The sequence below is a fragment of the Balaenoptera physalus genome (genome assembly GCF_965194825.1).
Source record: "Balaenoptera physalus genome assembly, chromosome: 19".
Lineage (NCBI taxonomy): Eukaryota > Metazoa > Chordata > Mammalia > Artiodactyla > Balaenopteridae > Balaenoptera > Balaenoptera physalus.
This window is the reverse complement of record NC_138900.1, coordinates 6,502,191-6,528,119: the sequence shown is the minus strand read 5'-3', so window position 1 is coordinate 6,528,119 and position 25,929 is coordinate 6,502,191. Positions and strand designations below refer to the sequence as shown.

Below are 25,929 nucleotides of genomic sequence, written 5' to 3'. Positions count from 1 at the left end.
CGTTCAGCTTGCCTCCTGCTTTATGTGGTTATAAATAGTGCGACATCGCGGGTCTGTCGTTGATCTGCCTCTGATGTGAGTTTGCATGACTTCCCGCAGACTCATGACCTGAAGTAGACTACCAAGGCAGATTAGAGATGTTTTGTGAACAGGGAAAACAGCCGAGGAAGGTGTGCAGTGGAGTCTTGTCTCCCTGATCACTTGATCATTTTAGTCCATTTGTTTTCCCTCCCGGAGTGTCTGTGCGGGCACCAACAAACAGGAACGTGTGTTCTTTCCCCCTCTTTGTAGCAAAAGTAACACGTTCGAGGTTGTACACTGTCCCGTGCTTGCCACTTTCCTCCTGCGCCGTATCTTCTGCAGTTCTGTCCTTGCCCAGAGAGTGGCCTCGTCCTTCGTGTGCCACCAGAAAGGGACGTTGAGCTCATTCAGCCCGCCCTCCTCCAACTGACTTTCCAACGAAATGCACACGTGACCTAAATGCACACGTGACCTAAATGCACACGTGACCGTGGAGCGTGGCAGCACTATTGGCATTTTCTGAGAACTCTTCTTGTCCTTTGCTCCGTGGCAGTATTTGTGTTTTTGAATTCCTCTCGTGATTCATCTGATATTGCTGAGACCTCCACGTGCCACCTCTGTCCTCTGATGCCCTTGGACTCTGATCCTGCTGCACCTCTTCCCTGCAGCCCCATGGGAGCTCAGAGCCCACTCCCTGGGGCGCCAGCCACGCCCCTCTGCACAGTGGCAAGCGGCCTGAGAGCCCCAAAGCCTCCCGCTGATTCACATTGCCTTGGTATTTTTTTTTAATTAATTTATTTTATTTATCTTATTTTTGGCTGCATTGGGTCTTTGTTGCTGCACACAGGCTTTCTCTAGTTACGGCCAGCAGGGGCTACTCTTCATTGTGCTGAGTGGGCTTCTCATTGCGGTGGCCTCTCTTGTTGTGGAGCATGGGCTCTAGTTGTGCAGGCTTCATTAGTTGCAGCACGCAGGCTCAGTAGTTGTGGCTCGTGCGCTCTAGAGCGCATGCTTAGAAGTTGTGGCGCATGGGCTTAGTTGTTTTGCGGCATGTGGGATTTTCCCAGACCAGGGGTCAAACCCATGTCCCCTGCATTGGCAGGCGGATTCTTAACCATTGCACCACCAGGGAAGTCCCCATTTTGTTATTTTTTAGTGGCTCGAGGTTTGAGGTCTTTGTCAATCTGATTACATTATTTTTATTTATTATTTATTTGGCCGTGCCGAGTCTTAGTTGCACATGCGGGATGCGTAGTTGTGGCATTCGAGCTCTTAGTTGCAGCATGTGGGATCTAGTTCCCTGACCAGGAATCGAACCCAGGCCCCCTGCATTGGGAGCGTGGAGTCTTACCTTTGGGTTTCAAGCAATGCTGCAGGAATCCCTGTGTACCTGCATTATTCCTCACACGTGTGTCTGTGTCTGCAGGACACACCCCCGGCTGGGGACCTCCTGGGGGAGGGTCTCACTGCCCCCCATCCACACTGGAGGTTCTGAACAGCCCCTCCTCCCTGGTGGCTCCCAAGCCCGTCTCCAGCCCAGACTCCCCTCCAGGTTCTCCTGACCTAAGGCTCCTTCCCCAGGATGTGCCTCAGGGACCACCGGGGAAGTTGGTGCCACCCAGGAATCCTTATCCCGTGAGTGGTGCCTCCAGCTACCCGGCCTCACAGACCAGAGTGCTGGTCTGCCCTACCCACTGTTCCTCCCGGCCTTGTCCTTTCATCTCTGCCCCCGTGGCGCCAGCCTTGGCCTCGTCCTCTCCCACCTGTACTTCCTCCCTGGCCTCCCGTGTGCCCCCTCCACTCCATCCCCCTCATGGAGGGCTTTCTGACACCAGCGCTGCCCCCACTCCGCTGCTCCCAGCCCTCCCATGGCTCCCCAGTGCCGTCAGGGCAAAGTCCCAGCCCCTCAGCCTGGCCTTTGAGGCCCATTGGTTTCTGATCTCTTCCTCCTCCTCGGCCTCATGAATTACCACCCCCAGCCTCAATTAATGATTCAGTTAGATGCCACCGGGCCAGGCTGCAGGCACCGTTCTCCCCCTCTCCACCCCTCCACAGCCCCATCCCTCCTCTTCCTGCCACATTCCTTCCTCTCTGTCCCCACTGAGTTCAGCCCTCACTCTCCCCCTCCTGCTCCCTGACCCTAGCCTCCTGACCTCTGGTCTAAGACAGGGGAGCACCTGCAAGGTAAATGCTCAGTGAAAGGAATGCCCCCCTCCCCAATTTCCTGCCTCACCTCTTGGATGCCCTTCTCTGCCCCACAAAATGTCACCTGTTCCCTGGCACTGAGGAAACTTCGCCTCTCCCAGCCTGGGCTTTCATATTGTCATTTGGGCGTATTTAAAACAGAGTTGTTTGACAAGCAGTCTTTTAAAATATATAAGGCTAATTTTAGTATTTTTAAAGAATCTTTGCCACCCCCAAATTGTGCATTGTAGCAGGTAGCTTCTGGAAACAATTCTAGAGGTTTCTTTATTTAGCCCATCAGAGAGACTCCAGGTGAGGGTCAGGGGCCAGTGGCTGGGGTCTCTCTGGCTGTCAGCCATTCACCTTTGCTTGCACCCAGCTTCCATTCAGCAAGGTCATTGCAGACGAAACAAACTCAGTTTGGCCTAATTCCTAGAAATAGGCTCCTCAGCAAATTGTGTAAACCAGATCCCACTCTCCTTCATTTCCCAAAGCAGCGACATGTGCATTTCCATGGCAGTGCAGGAGAGAACCTGCCCATAGCATGACTTGAAAACACCCATGAAGTCTGGAGATTTAAGTTGGCATACCAAGAAGCTTGCTGAGTATGATGTTTATGTATTGGTTAGGAGTAAAGTTTTTAATTTTTACAGAATTTTGCAAATTCTCCCTCTCCTCTCCCCCAGCCCCTCTGCCACCCCCTGGCACTGTCCTTTTTTGTCGGGGTCATTCCCAGTGTTTATTAGAGCTGGGTTGCAGTTTTGTCCTTTGCCAGTAGGTGGCGATGGAAGATGACACCCAGTCTGAGAATGCCTCTCAGGCGGTACTGCGGGAGGTCAGGCATCATGCTGACCCGTGTGGTCCGTCTCAGCGGAGAGAAGGGCCCTAGAGGGGGCACTGTCGATCCTTTGGGAAGGTTGGGGTTCCCATGAAGTCTCTGTCTTAGCAGATGCTGGTCCTCAGGAACACCAGGTGCCTATTTTCTCATCTGTGAAGTGGGGTCGTGTGAGGTCCTCCCCACCGCTGCTGTGCTTCACGCTGCCTGAGGAAGAGAAGTTGGTGGAGGGTTGGGAAGGGGAACAGAGCAGAAAGGCGGCAGCCCCCTTCTCACCAAGCTCAGGCCGGAGTCCAGGGCTCAGCAGAGTCAGGAAGGAGCAGATTCCCAGCCAACTGTAGGGCGGCCCAGCCTGTCCTGGCCCCGCCACTTACGCGCTGTGAGTCTTTAGGCAGCTTGCTCCCCGCCTCTGAGCCTGTTCTTCGCTTCGTCCTTCCTGCACCTGGGGCAGACTTGATCCCTCCAGGCAGATGTCCAGAGTCCAGGGCAGACAGAAAAAGAGAGAAAATGGGTGTCACAAAGGTCCTTCCACCTCGGGGACTGTGGCTTGACAGCCCGGCCCTGGGCTCCCGGGGTCGACTCTGCCATCTGCGCGCAGAACCTGGAAACCTCAGAGCCCCAAGGGCAGGAGAGGGAAAGGGAGAGACGAGCCCCTGGAGCCCTCAGGGCGACGCACGGGGGAGGGGGTGCTGGGCAGGGCAGGGGCCTCCCGAGGCACAGAGAGAAAGAGGAGATGAGACGACAGATTGGGAGGGGAGAGGAAGGAAAGGAGAGAGACTGAAAGAAGGTGCGTGGGGCTAGAAAAAGAGAAACTGGAGAGCGAGAAAGAGGAGGGATGAGGAGAAGGAAAGATTCAGCGAGGAGAGGAGAGAGAAGGGACGGACGTGAGGAGGGGAGAGGAAGGGCAGGGCAAATAGAAGGAGGAGAGAGGGGGCCACTCAGAGGGGAGAATAGGCAGAGAAATGGGAGGAACAGAGACAGAGGGAGGCCCCGAGAGAAGGGGGCAGAGAGAGGAGAAACAAGGAAAAGACAGGTGTGGGGAGGGACGGGGCGGGGACGAGAAGGGAGAGGGTCGGAGAGAAAGGAGGAGGAAGAAGGAAAGAGGGGAGAGGAAAGGAACAGAGGGAGGGGAGAGGAAAGGAACAGAGGGAGGGGAGAGGAGAGACGGGGCGGCCAGGGGCACAGAAGGGAGGAGCAGGAGAATGAGAAGACGGAAGAGGAAACGGAAGGAAGAGGGAGGAGGCGGCATTGAGACCCGAGGAGGGGAAGGAGGAGAGGAAGAGGCAAGTGGTTTTGAAAGACGAGAGAAAAAAGGGGCGAACTGGAGTGGGGAGGAGAAAGGGAGCAAGTAGAAAAACGGTGAGAGGCAGAGGAGGAAACAAGACAGAAAGTAGAAGGGAGACAGGAGAGAAAGCCATGGGCAGAGATGCAGGAGGGGGAGAAAGAAAAGAGGGAGACAGGGAGGCTGGAGGAGAGAAGAGATGGGGCGAAGTGGGGAGAGAACCGCTCAGGAGACAGACCCGAGAGGGAGGGGAGGAGACGGGAGAGAAGCAAGCGGAGAGAGAACGGGTGTGAGCCCTGGGGAGATTCCCAGGGAGCCAGGGAGGAAAGAGGAAGAGACGAGGAGCCGGGAGAGGAGGGGAGGGGAGACCGAGGGAGAGAGAAAAGGATGGAGGGGAGACGGTAAAAAGAAGATGAGAAGAGAATGAGTGAGTGTGTGTATACATGTGTGTAAGAGAACAGGTGTGAGAGGCGGCACGGAGAGAGAGGCAGAGAGAGTGGGAGAGGAGGAAAGGAGAGAGAAAAGGATGGAGGGAGCGGGGAGAGAGGAGGAGGGAAAGGGAGAGAGAGGCGCAGACACCAAAGCAGGGGAAAGAGGGGTCCCGCCAGTGTCACACACACGCACCCTTGGAGGCCACGGGGAGGGGCGGAGGGAGGGGGAGGTCCAGGCTGAGGAGAGGATGGAGGGAGGCCAGCGGGGAGGCACGTGGTGGACAGAAGGGACCGGGGAACACGGAGGAAATGAGGAAAGTGGAAAGTCAGGCAAGACTAGGCCGCAGCACGAGGCCCGGAGACGCCGGGAGGGGTGGGCGGCGGCCCCTCAGATCCCAGCCCGGCCCACAGGGCACAGTCTCCCTCCTCGACACCCGGGTGACCACCGCGAGGGCATTTGGTGACTGAGGGAGAGAAAAGAGTGACAGCAGGGAAAACAGAACAAAGCCGAAGGTGTGACAGGAAAGAGCCAGGTGAATAAAGAGGGGAGAGAAGGAACGGGGCTCAGAAAGGAGAAGGGGGAGAGAGAGAGAAACAGGGAGACAGAGGAGGGAAGGGAAGGTTTGCCCCCTCTCGAGTGATAACGCGCCAAGTCACGGGACAGTGTCCCCGTGTCCCAGTTAATGATGAGCTGCAGACGGCGAAAACGTGCAGCTGATGGGCCCAGGACCTGGCAGGACATGAAATGAATTCCGTAAACTGTGAAACATTAATCACAGGACCGTCTGTTCCGAGACAGGATAAAAATACCACCGGCGCGGGGACGCAGCTGTCCCCGCCCCCGTTGGTTACCGCAGGGGCCTCCCCAGTTGTGGGAGTCGAGCAAGGACGGGATGGGGGACAGGAGCGGGGAGAGGGAGACGCTGCAAACCCCAGGTATATGGGAACAGGTGTGGGAGAAAGAGAACGTGAGAGACGGAGACGAGGGATGCGGTGAGGGCTGAGGGGGCGGTTGGCCCCTCACGCCAGGGAAGGGAGGCGGGGAGGGGGGAGTAGACGGCGGAGGAGAGAGTCTGGAGTAAAAAGCCAATGGAGAGAAGATACCAGGAAAACAGAGAGAGTGAAGCTAGGAAGGGAAGGAAATAGGAGCCCCTGTGGGGGGAGATGGGAGGAGCCGGAGTTGCAGGAGAGGCTGGCGTGAGAGGTGAACGTGAGGAATGGAAACGAGGTGACGGGGACAAGGGGAGCGAGGGGAGACACAGCAGCAGCCGAGGAAGGGGGAGCGGAGGGCGAAGCCGAGAGCCCAGAGCGGGAAGCCCAGGACTGGGGACTCCGCGCCCCATCCCCATCGGGGGTGGGAGCCAGGAGCGGGGGGCGGGGCAAAGGCAGCGGGAAAAGCAGAAGGGCTTCCAGAAAGGCTGGGAGTGACAGCGCAGGGGAGTCAAGCCGGGGCTGGGGCGGAGGAAGGTGTGAAGGAAGGAGAGGAGCGCGGTTTAAGGAAGAGAAATGGAGGGGGGGGGGAGCGTGTGTGTGTGCGAATTAAAGAGGAAGAAACTGAGGATCGGGGTGAAAGACAAGGGTGAGGGGAAGGAGACCTGGGGGCGGGTGGGTGTGGAGAGACGGACAAACGGACAGAAGGTAGAGACAGGTCAGAAGGGGGAGGAGGAGGAAGAGGAGCAGCAGCACGAAGAAAGAATGAAAAGGACCTGAGCAAGAAGGTGTGAGCGAAGGAAACGACAACACAGTGTGAGGGAAGTCCTTTCGGGGAGGACCGTGTGTGCGTCGAGAGAAACCGATGGGGCAGAGGCAGAGGAAGTGTGTGTGAGACAGAGGAGCAGGAGAGAAAGAGAAAAAGGATGGAGCGAGAGATGCAGAGAGAACGAGATCCAGAAAACGGGAGGGCGGGGAGAAAGAGCTAGTGAGAGAGAGAGACTGGGAATCAGGGAGCGATCCCGAGAATGGGGGAGAGAGGGGGCGAGGCTCACAGAGGGGGGGAGACACGGGGCCGAGTGGCGGGCGAGTCTCTTCCCCGCCTGAGCCTCAGTTTCCTCAGCTGCTTCTCGGGGGCGGGGGCGGAGCAGAGCGCGCAGGGAGGTGGGGGAGGGGGCCACGAGGGCGACAACTCAGGACTCAACGGCCAGAAGCAGAATCGGCGCCCCCTCCTCCCGTGGGCACTGTTCTAGCACAGTCTATCCTACTTTCCCTCCTGGTCTCCTTCAGTCACCCCTCCCTCCCCCGCCCTAGGGAGTGGCTATTGTGATCGGCATTTTTTTTCCCCAGTGAGGAAATCCAAATGGAGCCCCAGTGGGTCATCAGCTCGCGGTGCCCAGCACCATGCGGGGAAGATGATGGGCCCCTTCTACAGCCGTGGCGGCTGAGATCGCTGCCTACATCCCTTCCGTCTGGAAAAATTGAGAGCTTCCGCTGCAGAGAAGAGAGAGAAGAAGGAGAGGAGGGGGCAGGGGAGAACACAGGGTCTAAGGAGAGGCAGCAGCATGTGTGAATTGCCCAGCACGCAGCTGGTGCTTAATTAGTGCCCCTACCCTTTCCTGGTGGAGAACGCGGAGAGCAGGAAGGGAGAGAAGAGGCGGTAGAGAGGAAGGGAGAGGGGGAAGGAGAGAGTGTGAGGAGGGGACGCTGGGCTTATGAAGAGCCTGGCACACAGCTGGTGCTCAATCAATGCCCATTCATTCCCTTCTTCAGGAGAGAGGAGCCAAGTCAGAGAGGAAGTGAAGAAACCACCACAGAGGAAAAACGGGAGGAAAGACAGCCAAAGGAGGGAGGGCCAGGGGTGGAAATAGCTAGGCATATGGCTGGTGCTCTTAAGTGTTGGTTCTCTTCCCGGGAGAAAGAAGGCAGGCAGAAAAGGAGCGGGGAGGGGAAACTCCAGCAGAGAGGATGAACAGGAGAAGCTGTGATGGAAGGAGACAGTGTCGGTAAAGCAGTGGGCATACAATAGGCACTTAATAAATGCCCGTCCCCCTTCCTGGCAGCGAGCAGAGGAGGCAGCCAGGAGGAGGAAAGCAAGCAGAGAGGGAGAGAGAAGGGAGCGCAGGGCCTATGAGGCAAGCCGGGACAGACAGCTGATAGGAGGAGTAGCACACAGCAGGCGCTCAGTACATGCCTAGTTCCTCCCCCAGGAGAGAGCTGGCAGGGCAGAGAGGAAGGGGAGAAGCTGGAGGAGAGCAGGAACCAGGGAGAAGAGAGGAAATGAGGAAAAGACCATGCGAGTGTGTGGGTGAGACACACAGGAGGTGCTCAGTGAATGCCCACTGTCTTCCTTGGAAGAGAAGGCAAACAAGAGGAAGCGGAAGACACTGGTGAGAGGAAGGCTGGCCGAGGAGGCAATAGGATGGAGCAGAAGGGAGGAGGCGATGTCAGAGGAGGCAGTTCCGGCAAATCATGGGGCACATAGAGGTGCTCAGTTAATGCTTGTTCCCTTCCCCGAGGAAGGCGCAGAGAACACAGGAAGGGAGAAGCTGGCAGAATGAGCGGGGCAGGGAGAAAGAGGCAAGAGAAGATGAGGTGGGGTGTTAATTGCCTGGCATACAGTAGGTGCTCCATAATTGCTTGTTTTCTTCCCCCAAGAAAGGGGAGACAGAGCAGAACATAAGAAGTCAGAGATGAAGGAACAGGGAGAATCGAGGGGGAGGGGGAGTGGAAGGAAATTACCAGGCACACAATAGGTGCTCTATAAATGCCCAGTTCCTCTCCTGACAGAGAGCAGAAAGAAGCAGAGGACAGCAGAGACCACAGGTCAGCGGAGATGAGAGGGTGAGAGGAGAGTAGAGAAAGCACAAGCAATTGCTTGGTATACCATAGGTACTCAATAAATGTGTGTTCCTTGCCTTGGCAGAGAGCAGAGAGCCCAGAAAGACAAGGAGAGGACAGAGGAGAGACAGGGGAGGAAGACGGTGTGAGGAAGGGTGAGATGGTGTGTAAACTGCCTGGCACACAGTAGGTCCTCAATATATGTTCATTCCCTCCCCTAGGAGGGAGCAGAGTCAGAAAGGAGAGGAAATGAATAGAGAAGGAAGAAAAGAATTGGGGGAGAAAAGGGTGTATATAATAAGAGAGGAGACAGGGTTTGTAAATTCCCTGGTACACAGTAGGTGCTCAATAAATGCCCATTTCCTTGGAGGAGAGACCAGGCAGATCAGGAAGAAGGGAAAGGAAACAGGGTGGAAGGGACAGGAGAGCAAAAAGTATAAGGTGCAGAGACAGTGTATGGAAATTGCCTGGCAAACACTAGGAACTTAATAAATGCCCATCTTTTCCAAGGAAGGGAGCCAGAAGCCCAGGAAGAACAAGCAGAGGGCACAGAGGAAGGGACAGGGGAGACAAGAGGGTGTCAGGAGGGCACGGAGGCATTTCAGGTACATCCAGCAGGTGCTCCATAAATGCCTGTCCCCCTCCCCGGCATAACAGAAAGCAGGCTGGGAGTGGGCAGAGACCCCAGAAGGGAGGCTGGAAGGAGGAGGTCGAGGGAGGAGGGGGAGTCTGAGGGTGGAGGCCAAGGCCAGGCTTCTGGTGGCCGCCCCTACCCCCCCAACACCGGGGCCCAGCCAGCCCAGCCCCCAGCTGCCCCGACAGAGTCAAGGCCCTGTCAGGACAAGGGCCCGTCGTCTGGGGCCTGGCACCGCCTGGCGGGAGGGGGAGGGGGCTGCCCAGCCCAGTCTGCCGTGTCTGGGGGGATGCGGGGCACCGTCTAATCTCTGTCTCTCGGCCTCCGAGTCTCTCCGTGTCTCCGCATCTCCCTGCCTCTGAGATGGAGACGTCGCCCCGTCTCACTCTGTGTTTCTCCGCGTATCTAGGTCCTGCTGTCCCACTGGCTCTCCCATCTCTGAGTCTATGGCCCCCATCCCAGTCTCTCTGTCTCTGAGTCCCTGTCTCTTGCCGTTGCTGGGTCTCCCTCTGCATCCATCTCTCGGTTTTTCTCCCCATCTCCTCCATCTGTCTCTCAGACTCTGTTTCTTGCAGTCTCTGGGAGGGAGGAACCCCGACCCCGACCCCAGCCCCGGATTCCCGACCTCCACCCACCCGGGTTCAGGGCGGGGGTGCTGAGCTCAGAGGCAGAGGGGTGAGAAAGGAAAAGAGGCGAGAGGAACGGAGAGGTGAGGACAGAAACAGCTTTATTCAGCAGAAACCGCAGCAGAGGCCCCGGGCGGCCTCCATCCGGGGCGATGGAGAGGTAGGGTCAGAGAGAGACGGGGAGAGAAAGTCAGGGAGAGGCAGAGAGACAGAGACAGGGAGCGATTGAGAGAGACCAAGAGAGAAGTGAGGAGAGAGACAGACACACACACACACACACACACACACACACACACACACACACACACACACACGGGAGAAGGGAGAGAGATGGGCGGAAGGGTCAGAGATGGGGAGAGAGACAGAGACAGAGAGACAAAGAAATGGAAAGAGACAGGAGAGATACAGAGAGATGAAGAGAGATTAGATAGACATGGGAAGACAGAGACAAGAGAGAGAGGATGGGGCAAGAGAGACAGAGAAAGAAGGATAGAGGCAGAGTTAGGAACAGGATGGGGAGAAATGGAGAGCGGGAGGGTCGGAGATCGGATGAGACAGAAAGACAGATGGAGAGACGAGAGGGAGAGAGATGACAGAGAGAGAGAGAGAGAGAGAGAGAGACAGGAGAGCCGGAGAGAGAGGGGCAGCGCTGTGCAGGCGGGACGCGGGGAGTCAGGAAGGAGCGCAGCCCCTCTCACCTGGCATCGCTGGCGGCCACCCCCCAGGGCCCGACCGGGTGATTTAAGGGGTGCCCTGGGGGCGGGGCTGCACCCCTCACTGCCTTATCTGGCTAGCCCTGGGCTCCGAGAGCTAAATTGGGCCTCAGCTGTCAGCACCCGGGGGGCACGGAACAGCTGTCACCTCCCCCTGCACCTTCCGCGTGACCGGCCCCCCTCCTTCCCTCCTGCAACCAGGCCGGCACTGAGAGGCCCCTGGGGGCCTGTGTGGGGCGCCCCCAAAGGGCAACCGGGGATCCCCAGGAGCCCCCGCCAACCGATGCTCTGGGACCAGCCTGGCTGGGCACCCTGGGACAAGGGACAGCCTGACTCAGGCTTGTGAGAAGTGGGGTGGCCCCAGCAGGTGGGGGCTTTCGAGGCTGCATGGGCCCGTCTGCACCCACCGTAAGGGGCAAACAGTAAGTGCTCAATCCATGCACTGGTCCAGCCTGCCGATCCTCTAGCCTGCAGAGCAGGAGGGGTTAGCACCTGGGGGGGGGGGGCTGGGAGCAGGAGGAGGGAGGCTGCAGGGACCCCCCACGCCCCCTCCCCAGGTCCCACCCTTGCCCTCTGGGCTCCTGCTCTGACCATATTAGGCCACCGCTGAGAAGGCACCTGGGGAGGTCACTCAGGCCCAGGAATAGAAACACTCAGGGAGCCCCGCCAGGCTGTCTGGGACCGGATGGGACAGGCGACAGGCACAGGGGGCAGGAGGGGGCCCCAGAAGCTGAGAGCAACATGGAGAGACAGAAACATCCAGAAAGAGAGCCCAAGAGAGGGACCCAAAGGGAGGAACAGAGGGAGTCAGAGACTGAGTGGGTGTGGGGGGCACCCCCGAGTTGGGGTGTCCCGGGACCCCAGCAGTTTCCCCTCACGTGCTGCTTGACTTTTCACTTTACAAGTTGCCCTTTGACCTCTGAGGTCTTGGGAACCAGAACCCACCAAGCCCAAGTGCCCCCATCACCACGGGTCAGCGTGTCCTGCCGGCGCCTGCTCCCCGCCTTCTTTCTTGTGTCCCTCAGAATTTACTGTCTGGGTGGAGTGCAGCCTCAGGCGGGCTCGGGGAGACGCCCCCAGCTGGGGCCCTGCCTGCCTCTCCCTGCCCACGGCCTCCCTGTGCCTCCAGGTCCCCCATATCTGCCCGCCACCTAATGGGGGGCCCCTCTTTTGCCCATGTTCCTCCTTCACAGTTTTAGGCCCGTGACCCCTAAAACCATCCCCTGGGTCCCTGACCCTGGTCCTCCTCCCCTGATGTCACCCGGCCTGTCACACTCCTTACATCCCCCTGAGCTCAGCATGTCCCCCACACCCACTCCTCCTCCCTCGGTCCCATCTGTTGGGGCGGCCCTACTGTCCCCCAGGTCCCAGGGCCAGACACCGGGTACCTCCTTCCCTGCCCCTCACCCCCAGAGCCTGCCCTGATTCTCTTGTCACCTCCACTCTGCCCCCAGGGTCCTGACTCAGGCCTTGTCCTCTCCCATTGGGACCCTCAGCCTCCAGCCTTCCCCCACATGGCCCCAGAGGGGTCTTTCTGCACCCGGGACCGACCTGCCCCCCCTGCTCACAGCCCTACCCATTGCCCTGGACCAGATCCAGCCCCTCAGCTGCTCTTGGAGGCCCTGTGGGCCGTGGACCTGCCAGGATCCACCCTTATCTCTTTATCACCTCCTCAAATAGCTACTGGAGAAATCATCTCCCTCAACATTCCAGGTCTCAATCTGGGCTGTTTCTAATTCTGGAATGGGCCCTCCCTCCCTTCCCACTGGCTCCCTGGAGAATGCCCCTCAGCCAGCTCCCCCAGGACCCCTCATCTTCCTGTGGCCCCCACCTTGTCCCATGGGACCCCTGTTAAAACACCCCACCACTGGGACTGGGGGTCTTTACCTCCATCCCCTTGTGTCTTCCTCGCAGCCTGAGAGCTGGGGAGGGCAAGCATCCAGCTGCACAGGCCAGACCCGGAGGGACGGGGGGCCCTGGGGGAAGGGTACATGGGGGGCTGCTCAGGGGAGACTGTGGAGAGGACGCCCAGTGGGAGTCTGTCCTTCCCCTGCTCAAATCCCACCGGCCACCATCTTCCCCCTCCGTCACCTCTCCACCCTCTCTCTCCCTCGCTCCCTCAGCTCCAGCCACACCAGCCTGCCTCAGGACCTTTGCACTGCCTGTTCTCTGCCTGGAATGCTTCTCCTGCAGACCTCTCTGTGCCTGCCTCTCTCCCTCCCCTTCTCCCAGTCTTTGCTCAAACACCTCCTCAGCAACACCTTCCACTGCCCTGAGGAATTCTACGCTGTGTTCCTTTCCCTGGTGTTCCTTTCCCTGGCTGCTCTAGCAAACGTAGTGGCTTAGAACAACACACATTGATTCTCTTACATTTCTGGAGGTCGGAAGTCCAAAATGAGTCTCACTGGGTTAGAGTCAAGGTGTGGGCCGGGCTGGTTCCTTCTGGGGGCCTGGGGGAGAATCCGTTTCCCTGTGTATTTCACCTCCTAGAGGCTGCCTGCGTTTCCTGGCCCGTGACCCCTCTTGTCTCAAAGCGCCCCCCTCCGTGTAGCATCTCTTTGACGCTGCTTCCTTAGTCATGTCTGAGATTCTCCTCTCCTGCCTCCTTCACTTTTTTTTCTTTTTTTTGGCTGCACCCCCATGCATGCGGTATTGACCAGGGATCGAACCCGTGCCCCCTGCCGTGGAAGAGTGGAGTCTTAACCACTGGGCCACCAGGGAATTCCCGTGCCTGCTTCACTTTTAAGGGCCCTCGGGATTACATCGGGCCGACTCAGACAATGCAGGGTAGTTTCCCGATTTTAAGGTCAGCGGATTAGCAACTTTCGTTCCCCTTTGCCACGCATCTGAACATATTCGCAGGTTCCGGGGGTGAGGATTTGGACATCTTTTGGGGCCACGACTGCAGTTGGTACATGAGTTGGGAGTCAAGAAGTAAACCCTCTCCTTCTCCTTGGGGCTTATCTCCCTAAACACCCTGGACTGCATCTCTCTGTTCGCTCCTGGTCTCTCCCAGGTGCCTCAAGAGGGCAGGCATTTGCATTGTTTTCCCCTGGGCCCACCCCCATGAGGAAACTGAGGCCCGAGAGATGAGTGACTTGCAGGTGGCCAAGCCGGGAGGTGGCAGAGAGCTTGGATCCTGGCCAGGCCTGCCTGGGCCTCTCTGATAAACCAGCGTAACTGAAGGAAAGGGGCCCCCAGTGAGACTCAGGCCAGGCTGGGAGCAAATCATCGGGTTTATTGAGGCAGCAGTGGCATGTGGGGGGGGAGACGGGATGCGGGGAAGGGGCTGGGACCTCCGCTGGGTCCACGAGGGGCGGGGCCTGGCCCTTCCCCCGGCACTTGGGAACCGGATGTGGACGCGCGGGGGCCACGACCGGCGGGCACCCATGGTCCCCTCCTCCGCGGGGTCAGTCTGCCCGCAGCCAGGAGCCCTTCTCCTCCACCTCCTTGGTCACCACCAGCAGCACCTCGCACAGGCCCTGAGCCAGCGCGGCTGCCAGGAAGGCCCTGGGCGGAGAAACGGGGAGACTGAGGCCTGGGGGGTGCCTGGGGCTGCCCCCCGGGGAGGGGGGTCTGGCGCGCAGCCCTGGAGTCGCCCCCGCCCCTCACCTGACACCGTCCTCGTTGCCCAGGACCTCGGGCGCCCGCAGCTTGGAGTCAAGGTTGTAGTAGACGCCGTCCACCTGGCGCAGGGCCACCCAGTGTCGCCGGCGCAGCGGCAGGGACAGCAGCCCCAGGGACACAGGCGAGGGCAGGTTCAGGATCAGCCCCAGCACCCGGGGCAGCACCAGCTGGGACAGGGGCCTGCATGGCGGGGCAGGGACGCCATGGTCAGGGCCCAGCCCCCGCAGGCGCCCGCCGGCCCAACGTTACCGGGTGTGGGGCCCCAGGCTGGTGGCAGCGGTGGCTGCCCGAGCCCACCCAGGGACTCTCTCCCACCGACCCACCCCTTGCTTCCTTCCACTCACCTGCTCCCCCTCCCCACGCAAACCTCCCAGTCAACCACCCCCCACCCACAACTCCCCCTTCACCATCTGCCACGTGCCTGACCATCCATTACCCGCCCGTTACGCACCTACCTACCCATCCAGCCACGCGCCCAACAAGTCCACCACCCACCCCACTCCCCAGCCACTCCTGACGCATCTACTGCTGACTCTACCCATTATCCATCCACTATATACCACCTTCCCACCCACTCACCCGTCCAGGCCTCCCAGCCACCTAACAACCACCCACCATCCAGCTGCCCATCAACGCCTCACCCAGCCGTCATCCACCCGCTGATTCAAGCAACCAGCAGCCAGCCAGCCAGCAGCCCAGCGGCTTCTCCACCATCCACCCAACTCTCCATTCATTCTTTCCGTCCACCCATCCAGCCACTTACCCGTTCATCGACCCAACCGCCTATTTGGTATCCACTGCCTACCAGCTATTCATCCCTTATTCACTCAACCACTCAACCACCCAACCATTCATATCATCCCATCACCCAACCACCTACCCGACACATCCAGCCGCCCATTCACCATCCACTCACCCAGTCACCATCAACCTACCCCACTGACGACCTAGTCATCCCTCTACCGCCTCCCAACCCCTCAGTCTGTCAGCGTCCATGATCCACCCATGCAAACCTTCCACCCATCCCCTCCTCCTGTTTTGTCCCACACTGACCACCATCACACCGCACCCACTGTGCCAAGCTCAGCACACAGGACGCAGTGCTTTCGGTCGCACCTCCTTCTATCCCACCACACGGCGGCCAGGCCCTGCCCCTGCAGGGCGGCCATGATCACGTTGACGTCATAGTTGCCGGTGCCCAGGAGGCTGCGATGGGGGTTCAGCCGGGAGTCTGGGGCCAACCTGGTTGGGAGGTGGGCAGGGCCTCCTGAGATGGGGGGGTCCCTGGAAAGGCCTCCCCCTCCCCCACAAAGCCAAAGAGTCCCAGGGTCCGTGAGTCACCCAGCCTTGGGACTCTTCCCTCTCTTCAATCCCCGTGACTCATCAGCCCCAAGCCCTGCTCCTGTCCCCTCACTCTCTCTGCCCTGGCCTCAAGGATGTGTGCCCTGTCCCTCACCCAGCTTCCAATCCTCCCCCTCCTGGGGGCTCTTTCTACACCCAGCGTTGCCTCGGCCCTGACCCTGCTCCCGGCCCTTCCTGGCACCCCCGTCACCCCAGGAGAGAGCCCCAGCCCTTCAGCCTGGCCTTGCATGATCTGGCCCCTGCTGGCCTCCTGGCTTCAGGCCCATCCCACCCGTTGCAGCCACCTGTCCCCAACCACATCTCCTGTGCTGCTACCCCCAGCCTTTCGTCCTGCTGTCCCCCAGCCCAAGAGGCCCACCCCGCCACCGCTTGTCTCTCTGGGCTCTGCCTCCTCTGGACAATGGCACCTTTGTTCTGTCTCTGGGCCTTTGGTGGGCAGGGCAGGGGGAGGGGTCGGAGAGGGGAAGTTGTGTATTCTTTTTCTGTGTATCTGTTTCCCTGGCTTCCCTCAGCGCAGGGCTCATAGCGGACTCATCTCTGGGTCTCCAGCATGGACTTGCCATGAAAGAGTTGATTGATCCCTGTTTTGAATGACAGAGGAGATGAATACATTCTAAAATAATCAGTCTGAGGGGCTGGGACTTTGCCTGAGGATGCTGGGGCAGGGGCACGGGCACGGGAGGGCTGTGAGCAAGAGATGGGGAAAAAGGGTCATCTCTGGGTGTAGGATCATGCTGGGAATTGACTGGAGGCTGAGGGGAGGGTCTAGGAGACGGTGGGGCCAGAGCTGTGGGGACAGAGAGGAGGAGATCAGGCAGAGAGATAACAAAGAAGTGATGTTTGAAATCTTGAATAGTGAGGAGGAACATTCCAGGCTGCCAAGAGGAGAAAGCTGTGCCAGACAGAAAGAATAGCCTGTGCAAAGGCCCAGAGGCACCATGGCGGGGCTCTTTCGGGGACTGGAGAGGAATTTGCTTGGAGGGGAGCAGTGAGATATGAAGCGACAGACGGGTGGGGATCACAGCACACAGGGTTTTGGTTATCAGACTGCAGAGCTTGGGACTTCTGCCAGGGGTGCTGGGGAGCCATGGGAGGACTGGGAGCAGGGGAGGGGCAGGGTCATCGCGGGAGCTCTATGTAGCCTGGACTGAACGAGATAAACCGGAAGCTGGGAGGCCAGAGGAGAGTGGGGGATGAGGGCCCAGATAAAAGGATGTGGCCTGATCTGGGGCTGAGGCCAGAGGGGTGAACAGGCACAGGAGGCACTCTCAGTCTCTGAGTCCCAGAGTCCAGGCAGGGGATGGGGCAGCAGAAAGCCCCGGGGCTCTGCCCCTGCCTTGCTCTGAGACCCAGGTGGGTTGCCCCGCCTCTGTGAGCCCTGCTTCTCCAGGGGTTGGGGTGGGTGATGGTCACCTCTTGCAGATCTCATCGGCAGCCTCCTGGCTGAAGAGCTGCTGCTGCAGGACGTTGTTGAGGGCGTGGACGGCACAGAGCTCCAGGCGTTGCCGTTCGTGGTACACGGAGGGCGGGCTTGGCTGAGCCCCTGGGGCCTGGGACATGCCGTCCTCGGCTCCTGCTTGGGGGTGGGGGTGGGGGAAAAGGTACTCAGGGGCCTGGGATCTGGAAGCCCAACCTGCCAGCAGGCCCTGGGGGTACCGTCACTGAGTGAGGGCTCAGGCAGCCTGAGCGGCCACCGGGCCACTGACTGCTCTCCTGGCGCTCTCCTGGCAACAGAGTACCTCCATTCCCTATTTCTAGGAAAAAAGCTCTCTTCTGCTCACTTAGCAACAGAGGACCACCCCCGCCACATCCCAAAGTGAAAGGGTCCCTATGGTGGTCACCTAGCAACAGAGAACCCCCCCTCCCCTGTCCCTAGGTAACAGGCTTCCTCTCTGGTTACCTAGCAGCAGAGGACCCCCCCCACCCCCACCCCACTAGGTAACCAGTCTCTCCTCAGGTTACTTAGCAATAGAGGAAGCCTCCTCCCCTGTCTCTAGGTAACAGGGTCTCTTCTGGTCGCCTAGCAACAGAAGACTCCCCTCCCCTGTCACTAACCAACAGAGTTCTCTCCTCCTGTCACCTGGCAACAGGGCCCCCTCCCCGGACACCGAGTAACAGAGCCCTCTCCCCGACCCGTACCCCAACCGTGGCGCTCGCCCGTTGCCTGGCAACGACCCTCACCCCGCCTGCCTCTCTGTTCCCCCGAACCGGGGGCTCCCGCATCCCCCTGGGCGGCGGCTCTGGCCTCCGAGAACAGGGCGGGCAGCACCGCGCTGACTGGGCAGGAGGGACGGACTACAGCTCCCGGCGGCCCCCGCGAGCCGGACTACGACTCCCGGCGACCCTGGCGAGAGCTCTTGTTCCGCACGGAACGCCCGGGCAGCGTGGCCCGGAAGTCCTCTGTCGCCCCCGAGAACGCGGGACTACAACTTCCGTCGGCCCCCTGCGGTGAGTCCCGGAAATGTGCCCTGAGGCGACCCTCTCCTTCGCACACTTCCACGCCCCCTGCTTCTCGAAGGATTCTGGGAAATGTAGTGAATAGGCTCTCGCGATAGCTTCCAGGGGTGTTGCTACCCTGTATGCCCGCTTCCTGTGATGACATCATGCCTAGTGTGAGGACAAAGCGTGACGTCACAGAAGGGAAACAAGTGATCAGACACCAGACTACGTAGGGAGAAGAGCCTCCAATATTTACTGAGACAGGAGGGAGGTCTGGGGATACTGAGGCAGCAGCGGGACGGTGGCGGTGGGAGGTAAATAATGAGATGAGGACGTCCTCTTGGGAAGGAGGAGGCTTCTTAGCAGAGATGGATCCCCGGCTTGGAGGGAAGGTGGCAGCAACCTGTGGAGGAGATACGGGGAATGAAAGGCTGAGACAGAGAGATAAGGAGTGACAGACACCTGGAATGAAGGGACAGACCAAGGTGGGGACCTAGAGGGAGGGACTGAGACCCAGAGAGAGGGACCAAATTCCAGAGATAGAGGGACAGAGACCTGGGGGTAGACAGAGACTCACATGCTAGAGTCCCAGAGAGAGGGGGACACAGAGGCTCAGAGAGAGGAGACTTGGACAGAGAGAGAGATCTATAAAGATTCAGCGTTGCGGAGTAGAAGGTTAAGGAGACTCAGAAATAAAGATCAATCGATAGAGACAGAATCAGAACTGCAGACTCAGAGAGCCTGAGACCCAAGCTCTGCAGAGCACAAGAGCCCAGGGCTTGGGGAGAGGAGCGCCGGGGAGGAGCGTGGCCGCACCCAGGAGGCTGCGCCAGAAGGTGGTGACGGTGGCAGAGCCGGTCACCGCGCCTGGCTCGGTGGGGTTCTCTCTGTGGGTGTGCACAGCAAAGCTTCGGCCTGTGGGGCCCGGGGGTCCGCTCAGCTCCACATCCACCACATGCATGTCCTTGAGGCTGGGGCAAGAAGGGTGGTCAGTCCAGCTGGCCTGGCCCCAGGCCAGACCCCCGCTCAGCTTCGCTCACCTGAAATCGGCCACAAGCACCCCAATCACGTGGTCGAAGCCCAGGCCGGGGGCGGCCAGGGCAGCGGCAGCCATGGTGTTGGAGTTTCGGGGGGCAAGGGGGCAGAGCCCACGGACAGGGCCTTCATAGAGCACAGTGCGAGGCCCGGGGCTGTGCGCGGTAGCCAGGGGTCCCTCGAGCCGGAAGCCATCAGGGTGTGTGGCCATGGTGACACGGAGGCTCTGGAAGTGAGAGCCAGAGTCGGGGGGACTGGGGGTCTCTGTTGGACCCCTCCGGTTCCCAGGGAGCCCAGCAGGCCCTCACCTGGAGGCCCCCGGCTTCGTCCAATCTGGCGATGTCCTCAGTGCCCCAGAGGGCCCCTCGGGCCACGAACACAGCGTGGCCCCAGCGATGCGAGGCCTCCAGGAGCTGCCGCTCTGTGGCCTGGTCAGCTAGGGCTGAGGGGGATCCCACCTGGGGCAGATGAAGGTGGGGAGGGGCTGAGGTCAGGAGATGGATCCCGCTTTGGGGGGGGGTGATGCCAAGGCGGAAGACACAGAGCTCACCAGGAGATTGGCATAGCGCAGGATTTCTGCCCCAGATTCGTGGATTATTTTGGGATGGGCCACTTCCACCACAAGGTCAGGGTGCCTGGGAGAGGGGAGAGAGGCGGCGAGGGCCTTGAAGAGGTGTTAGATCTCCCCTCCCCAGATTCCCTGAGTCTATGGAGGCCTGTCACTCTTCACCCTGGCCTGGGAGGGGAAATAGGACAGAGGCTTGTCCTATTTCACATTTGGGCGAACCAAGGTCCAGGGAGGGTAAGGGACTCGCCTGAGAGCACACAGCACCTAAGGGAGGCCAGAACAGGAGCTTCAGAGAGTCCCACTCTCTCACGGCGAGGTCACTGACCTCTCCCCGAGGGCAGCAAGGTTCTGGAGCTGAAGGGTAGGGGGCACACTCCCCGCCATTCGTCCTGGGTCACGATTCCAGACAAAAACAAGTTCTAGGCCCAGTTCTGGTCCCTGAGTCAGCAAGTGGGAGACCAGGGACTGTCCTGGGGAGAGGGAAAGAGACTCAGAGAGGGGCACAGAGACCCAGAGAGAGGGGCACAGAGACCCAGAGAGAGAGGGACAGAGGCCCAGAGGGAGGGTGACAAAGACCCAGAGAGAGGGGGACAGAGGCCCAGAGAGGGAATGACAGAGGTGAGGGAGGGAGTACATTGACCCAGAGTTTGGGGGCACAAAAACTTAGGTGGGGGGCAGAGACTCAGAAAGGGGAGGACGGAGATCCTGAGGGGGCCGGAGCCCCGCGGTGAGGAGTGGAAGACACTTAGGGAGACAGAGGCAGCCAGGCCACAGATAAAGACACAGAAGAAAAGTATGTTTGTGGAGGACACACGGGCTTTTGAGGCTCTAGAAAGGGGCCTGGGGAAGAAGCCCCAGACAGTCAAGGACTCACCGACGCGGCCGTAGCCCAGTATCCCCACCTTCCTCGGGACTGTGGTGAGAGCCATGCCCTTGGACTTGGTGGCCTGCGGTCTGAGCTCCGCAGCTGCTTGCTGCCTCCCATCCCCCCACCTCACCCCACACACGAGATTTGGGCAGCGGCTGAGCTTTGGACATTTGACCCTTGAGCCTCTCTGGAACCTTCCCCCTCCCCCCGCTGTGGCCCAGAGGTGGGGGTGTGGGGGGGGGCGCCACCTGGGGGCAGGATGAGAATCCTGGGAGGCAGTGGGCGAGATGTTTTGGGGTTCCAGGGCCCTGTGTGGCGCCCCCCCATGTATCCAGCCCATTCCTTCTCTGCATCACATCCTCTTCCTGCTGATGTGGAAAATTTCCTCTGCAGTCCCCTGCCCCCCTTTCTGGCCGGCCAGGTTGTCATGGAAACTGCATCCTGCTTGGGTCGGGGTAGAGAGGGTTGGGAGCAAGAGAGAGGAGATGGTGACAGGGGACTCTGAGCTCTGTCTGTCCCCTTGCTCCTGTGTTTCCAATCCCCACCCTTGCGGCCGCTACCCACCCCCCACCCCGTGCCTTGGCACCCGTGTTTCGTCAGCATTCCTCCTCCTGTGTTTTCCTCCCTTGGTTCTGTCTCCATCTCAGATCTCTCTCACTCCCATCGCTGTCTCTCCACCTTTTCCCAGATCTCCATCCCTCCGGTCTCCATCCCTCCAGCTGCCGCCCCTGCCTCCTCTGGGCTGGCTGCCATTCTGTCTCCAGCCAGGCCCTCATCTCCCCTAAGGTCCGAGGGAGGCCTGGCCTGGTCATGCCCCTTTCCCCACAAGGCTGCAGGAGCTGGAGTTCGGCTCATCCTAGCCTCAGTGGCCCCCAACCCCACCAGCTCCCATGGAGGGGGCCCTTCCTCCGGCCCCTCCTCGAACCTCCCTCCCTGCAGCCTGATCATCCTTCTTTTCACCTTGACTTCTCACCTTGTATCCTTCTCTCCCCCGGCCACGATGCCACCACTCACCCCTCTTTCGCCCCCTTATATTCTCACTCCCATGCCCATCCGTCCGCTCTCCCCACCTCCCATGGCCAAGGAGAAGCCTGCGAGGCCTGGGGAGTCGCCGAGTGCCCCCCCAAATGAGCCCCAGCCAGGGCGCCTCGCGGGTGCCTGGCATCGGAAATGGCGGAGACTGCGGCAGTGTCGGCTCCCTGCCCCCCACCACCACCTGGTACCCGCTGCAGCGCTACCATGGCAACCAGGATCTGGGGGCCCTGAAAGAGGACAAGAGAGAAAGAGAGCATGAAAGCGGGAGCGAGGGGGAGCCAGGCATCGCACTAGAGGAGAGTCCCAAGCAGACAGGCCAGACAGATAGGGTCAGGGACCCCAGACACGTCGCAGCAGAGGCAGCTGCCACGGGTGATAAGGGAAGAATTTGCTTTAAGAGCTCCAGGTGGGGGCGGTGGGGGGAGATAAGATGCTGTGGGGCAGAAACAGGCAGGGAGGAGGCGTAGGGCCGGGCGCACGGACCCGGTCCAGGCCCTCTCAGAGGACACAGGGCCCCGGTGGGGTCGTAGGGGTTTCCTGCCCGCCCCACCTTCAGTCGTGGACTGCACGGGGCCTGGTCGTCCTGCGCATGCGCCAGGCCTACCCTGTACGCGGGCCAGTCTTGACCGAGGGGAAAATGGGGCTGAGACGAGAGCTGCTCCCGGGGGCCCAGCCCCGTGTGTCCGCAGCTATGTCTGCCCAGAGCAGTGCCTCATCCTGCTTCCACTGGCCTCTGTCTGTCTAGACAGCACGAAACGGCTGCCCTGGGGCGGGGGCCTGGCCCTCTGGAGGCGGCAACGCTGGTACCTTGGCCTGCCCCAGCCGTACCAGCACCTGCCCAAGGGCCTGGCCGACCGCTGGCATTTGCTGGCATTTGCACCCACTCGCTGGCTTTTGTCTCTCCGAGGGCTCTGCGTGTGAGCTGCCCTCCTGAGCTGCAGCGTAGCCCCCCTCCACTTCCTGGGCCTGGACTCTGCCTCCTGCTGCTGAGTTAACCAGACCGACTGCAGCCCCCCTGCTGCTCCGCTGGCCCCAGCTCGAGCACCCCTCCCCACCCCCCAGCTCACTCCTTGCCTCCCCCCCTTCAACGTGACCCGCTTTCTCCGCACGGCAGTGTCTTGAATGGGTTTGCGGTAGACACCGACCCTCTCTGGTTTGGCTCTGAGATGGGATGAATTGCGTCCTCACCTCCACGACCTGTGAATGTGACCTTACTTGGAAATAGGGTCTTTGCTGATGATCAGGACGAGGCTGTACTGGAGTCGGGCGGTTCCCAGTCCAATATGACGTATAAGGAGGAGAAGGAGACAAGGGAGAACGCCCTGTGGAGACTGGGGTGACACTGCCACCAGTCAAGGAACATCTGGGGCGACCAGAAGCTGGAAGAGGCAGAGAAGGACCCTCCCCTACAGGTTCTAGAGGGAGCACGGCCCTGCCCACACCTTGACCTTGGCCTCCAGAACTGAGACACTAAATTTCTGTCGTTCTGAGCCACCCAGTCTGTGGTACCTTGTAACGGCAGCCCCAGGAGATAGGCCCCCTAGGTTTCTGCTGTGAGGTGGGAAGTTGGGGGAGAGGACCCCAGTACCTGCCTCAAAAGGGGTGCAGGCAGAATAAACACAAATGCCGGGCGTGCTGGGTGACCGAGCCCCTCTCTAGGGCCTCGGAGGTGAAAGGGTAGGGGCCTAAGACCACTCAGAGGTGCCGGCTCTCCCACTGACCTTCCAGCTGGGGCCTGGAGTTTTCCATCTTCTCATTCTACTGCCCACCCATGTTCCCTTTCTTTTCTCTCTCCTCCATGCTTTCATAACCAAAAAAAAAATTTTTTTTTTTACTTTTTCCGTGTTTTTTTTTTTTTTAAAGTAATTACAGAGCAGGTAGTCGTTGACGCAAACCTCCCTTCAGTATCAAAAGAGTCTGTGGGGCAGGAGAGGGCTGGGGGCAACGGCGGGGGGCGGGCTGAGGCCGCCCCGCCCCCCGCCAGTGGGGACCAGGGGCCGGGAATGGACTCCCCCGGGGCAGGGCCAGGGGCTCGGGAGGCTCTGACGACGTGGCTGTCTCTTCAGTTTAGAGGGCGGGGGTCGGGGGTGGGACAGGCGTCAAACTGCAAAAAATGAACCGTAAAAGGAGGGCTGTTGGGGGTGAGGGGAGAGGACACCCCTGAAAAAAGCTCCTCTCTCCCCCGGAAGGCGGAGGGCCGGGAGCAGTTGGTCGGGAGAGCGAGGAGGAAAAGCGGAGGGTTCCGGCCACTCCCGTCCTGCGTCCCCTCCCGCGGCCGGGGAGGGGGGCGAGGCCGGAACCACGCGGGTTCCATTCCCGGAGCCCCGCACTGTCCTCGCTGGGGCGAGCTGCCCTGGGGTGCGGACGCGGGTGGGGCTCCGAGCTGCCTGCCCCGACCTCCCCGGTGCGGGGCTGGGGCTGCGGGGAGGGTGCCGGTCCGGCCCCCGCCCCGGGGGTCCCCCCTGCCCGGCAGGCCGGAGGCTTCAGATCTGCGTCTCCTGCACGTTCTCCTTGGAGCCGCTCTTGAAGAGCAGAGGTTCGTGGATGGAGTTGAGGCCGGGCGGACCTTTGCCCCCGCAGCCCCCGCCACTGGGGTTGCTGCTGTAGTGCGCCTTGAAGGCGGCCGCCACGTAGTGGTGGTGGTTGAGGTGGTCGCGCTCCAGGGCGGGCAGGGCCAGGTGGCTGTCCCCGCCCACGCCGCCCCCGCCGGCCACAGCGGCGGCGGCGGCCACGGACACGGCGGAGGCGGCGGGCAGCTCGTCCTCCACGTTGATGATCTCCACTGTGCGCGTGGGCCCGTGGTGCTTGTGGAGCTGGTGCTGCTTGCGCAGCTTGTAGAAGGCCACGAGCATCACGGCGGCCATGAACGTGATGGCCACGAAGCAGCCGATGATGATCTTGGTGGTCTTCATGACGTCGTCCAGGTCCTTGAGGGCGTTCTCCGTCACGTCCGTTATGGGCACCGTGAACGCCTTCTCCGTGGGGCGCGAGGAGCGCGGGGCGGGCGCCGTGGTGGACGACGAGGCCGGGCCGGCCGCGTCCCCCGGCCGGCCCCCGCCCCAGACGCCGTCTGTCGTGGGCCCCGGCGGCTCCTTCTCGGTCCCCCGCGGCTGCAGGGCCTCCTCTCCGGGCTGCGTTTCCAGGGTCTCCACCGTCACCGTGGTGAAGTAGGTGTAGCCGCCGCTGCCCCCGCCGCCGCCCCCGCCCCCGGGGCCGCCCCCGGCGCCTCCAGCCGCCACGGGGTCCACGGCCGAGACGTTGAGCGTGGCCGAGGCGGTGGTGTTGCCGGCCGAGTTCGTCACCATGCAGGTGTACTGGCCCGTGTCCTGCACGGTGACGTTGGTGAAGTTGAGCGTGCCGTCGTGCAGGACGGAGATGCGCACGCGGTAGGAGCCGTGGGTCATGAGGGTGCCGTTGGGCGTCAGCCAGTTGACGGAGGTCATGGACGTGCCCGTGCGGCACTTGAGCTCGGCGGCCATGCCCTCCGTGACGTTGAGGTCCGTGGGCGGCTCCACGATGACGGGCGCGTAGCAGGTGAAGTGCGACTGGTCCAGCTCGCCGATGTAGCGCCCCTTGAGGCCGGCGGGCGCGTGGCAGCGCGCGCAGCACGTCGTGTTGCTGGGCACCGTCTCCTTGAGCCACCAGCTCAGCCAGAGCACGTCGCAGTTGCAGTGCCAGGGGTTGTGGTTGAGGTGGACGCGCTCGAGGCGGTGCAGGGGCGTGAAGAGGTCGTGGGGCAGCGACATCAGGTTGTTGTGGGACAGGTTGAGCTCCTCCAGCGACTTGAGGTCGTCGAAGGCGTTGCGCTCGATGGTGGCCACCTGGGCGTGCATCAGCCACAGCTTGCGCAGGCTGGTCAGGCCCTGGAAGGAGCCCGGGCGGATCAGGTCCAGCCGGTTGCCCGACAGCTCCAGCTCCTCCAGGCGCACCAGGGCCGTCAGGTTGGGGATGTCCTTGAGGTTGCACATGCCCAGGTTGAGGTAGCGCAGGTTCACCAGGCCCTCGAAGGCTGCCTCGGAGATGTACTCCAGCCGCTTGAGCTCGCCCAGGTCGAGGCGGCGCAGCGAGGGCACGCGGTTGAAGGCGTACGACGGGATGCTCTCGATGGGGTTGTTCCGCAGCCAGAGCTCCCGCAGCTTGGACAGGTACTCGAAGGCCTGCGTGGGCACTGTCGTCAGCCGGTTGTCGAACAGCTCCAGGGTGTTGAGGCTGGGCAGCCCGTTGAAGGCGCCCACCTCGATCTTGCGCACCAGGTTCTTACTCAGCTGCAGGATCTCCAGGTGCCGCAGGTGCTTGAATGTGTCCGTCCGGATCACCTGGGGTCGGGAAGGGGAGACACCATCAGTGATACTGATACTAACGGAGTCGACCACAGAGGGTTTTTTAAAAAATTTATTTTATTAAAGTATAGTTTATTTATTTATTTATTTATCTATCTTTTGGCCGTGCCCTGTGGCTTGCGGGATCTTAGTTCCCCAACCAGGGATCGAACCCGAGT

General features: G+C 60.5%; 3 protein-coding genes across 12 annotated transcripts in view; all 3 read right to left on the bottom strand.

The window, feature by feature from the left end:
• Positions 1-9,868: 9,868 nt before the first annotated feature.
• On the bottom strand, positions 9,869-17,826 carry JOSD2 (Josephin domain containing 2). Of its 7 annotated transcripts, none has more exons than XM_082437986.1 (5): positions 17,668-17,826; positions 16,854-17,059; positions 15,241-15,366; positions 14,110-14,304; positions 9,869-14,007 (listed from the first exon to the last, which is right to left on the bottom strand). In XM_082437986.1, the coding sequence occupies exons 1-5, from the start codon at positions 17,707-17,709 to the stop codon at positions 13,908-13,910; spliced, it is 669 nt and encodes a 222-aa protein (XP_082294112.1). In that variant the 5' UTR covers positions 17,710-17,826; the 3' UTR covers positions 9,869-13,907. The 7 variants fall into 7 exon arrangements, with proteins under 7 accessions (XP_082294112.1, XP_082294113.1, XP_082294111.1 ...); XM_082437987.1 differs by having other exon boundaries at positions 16,900-17,059; XM_082437985.1 differs by having other exon boundaries at positions 16,854-17,062; positions 17,668-17,805.
• A 325-nt stretch (positions 17,827-18,151) lies between these two features.
• On the bottom strand, positions 18,152-20,885 carry ASPDH (aspartate dehydrogenase domain containing). The gene is made up of 7 exons (XM_082437944.1): positions 20,403-20,885; positions 19,854-19,998; positions 19,511-19,595; positions 19,269-19,418; positions 18,966-19,186; positions 18,742-18,896; positions 18,152-18,328 (listed from the first exon to the last, which is right to left on the bottom strand). The coding sequence occupies exons 1-7, from the start codon at positions 20,734-20,736 to the stop codon at positions 18,285-18,287; spliced, it is 1,134 nt and encodes a 377-aa protein (XP_082294070.1). The 5' UTR covers positions 20,737-20,885; the 3' UTR covers positions 18,152-18,284.
• Positions 20,886-22,740: 1,855 nt separating this feature from the next.
• LRRC4B (leucine rich repeat containing 4B) overlaps positions 22,741-25,929 on the bottom strand; it is a 40,475-nt gene continuing 37,286 nt past the window's right edge. For all 4 annotated transcript variants that reach the window (XM_082437934.1, XM_082437935.1, XM_082437936.1 and 1 more), the window contains one exon: positions 22,741-25,747. In XM_082437934.1, the coding sequence (XP_082294060.1) occupies positions 23,915-25,747 (1,833 nt within the window). In that variant the 3' untranslated portion in view covers positions 22,741-23,914. The remainder of the gene's footprint in view (positions 25,748-25,929) is intronic.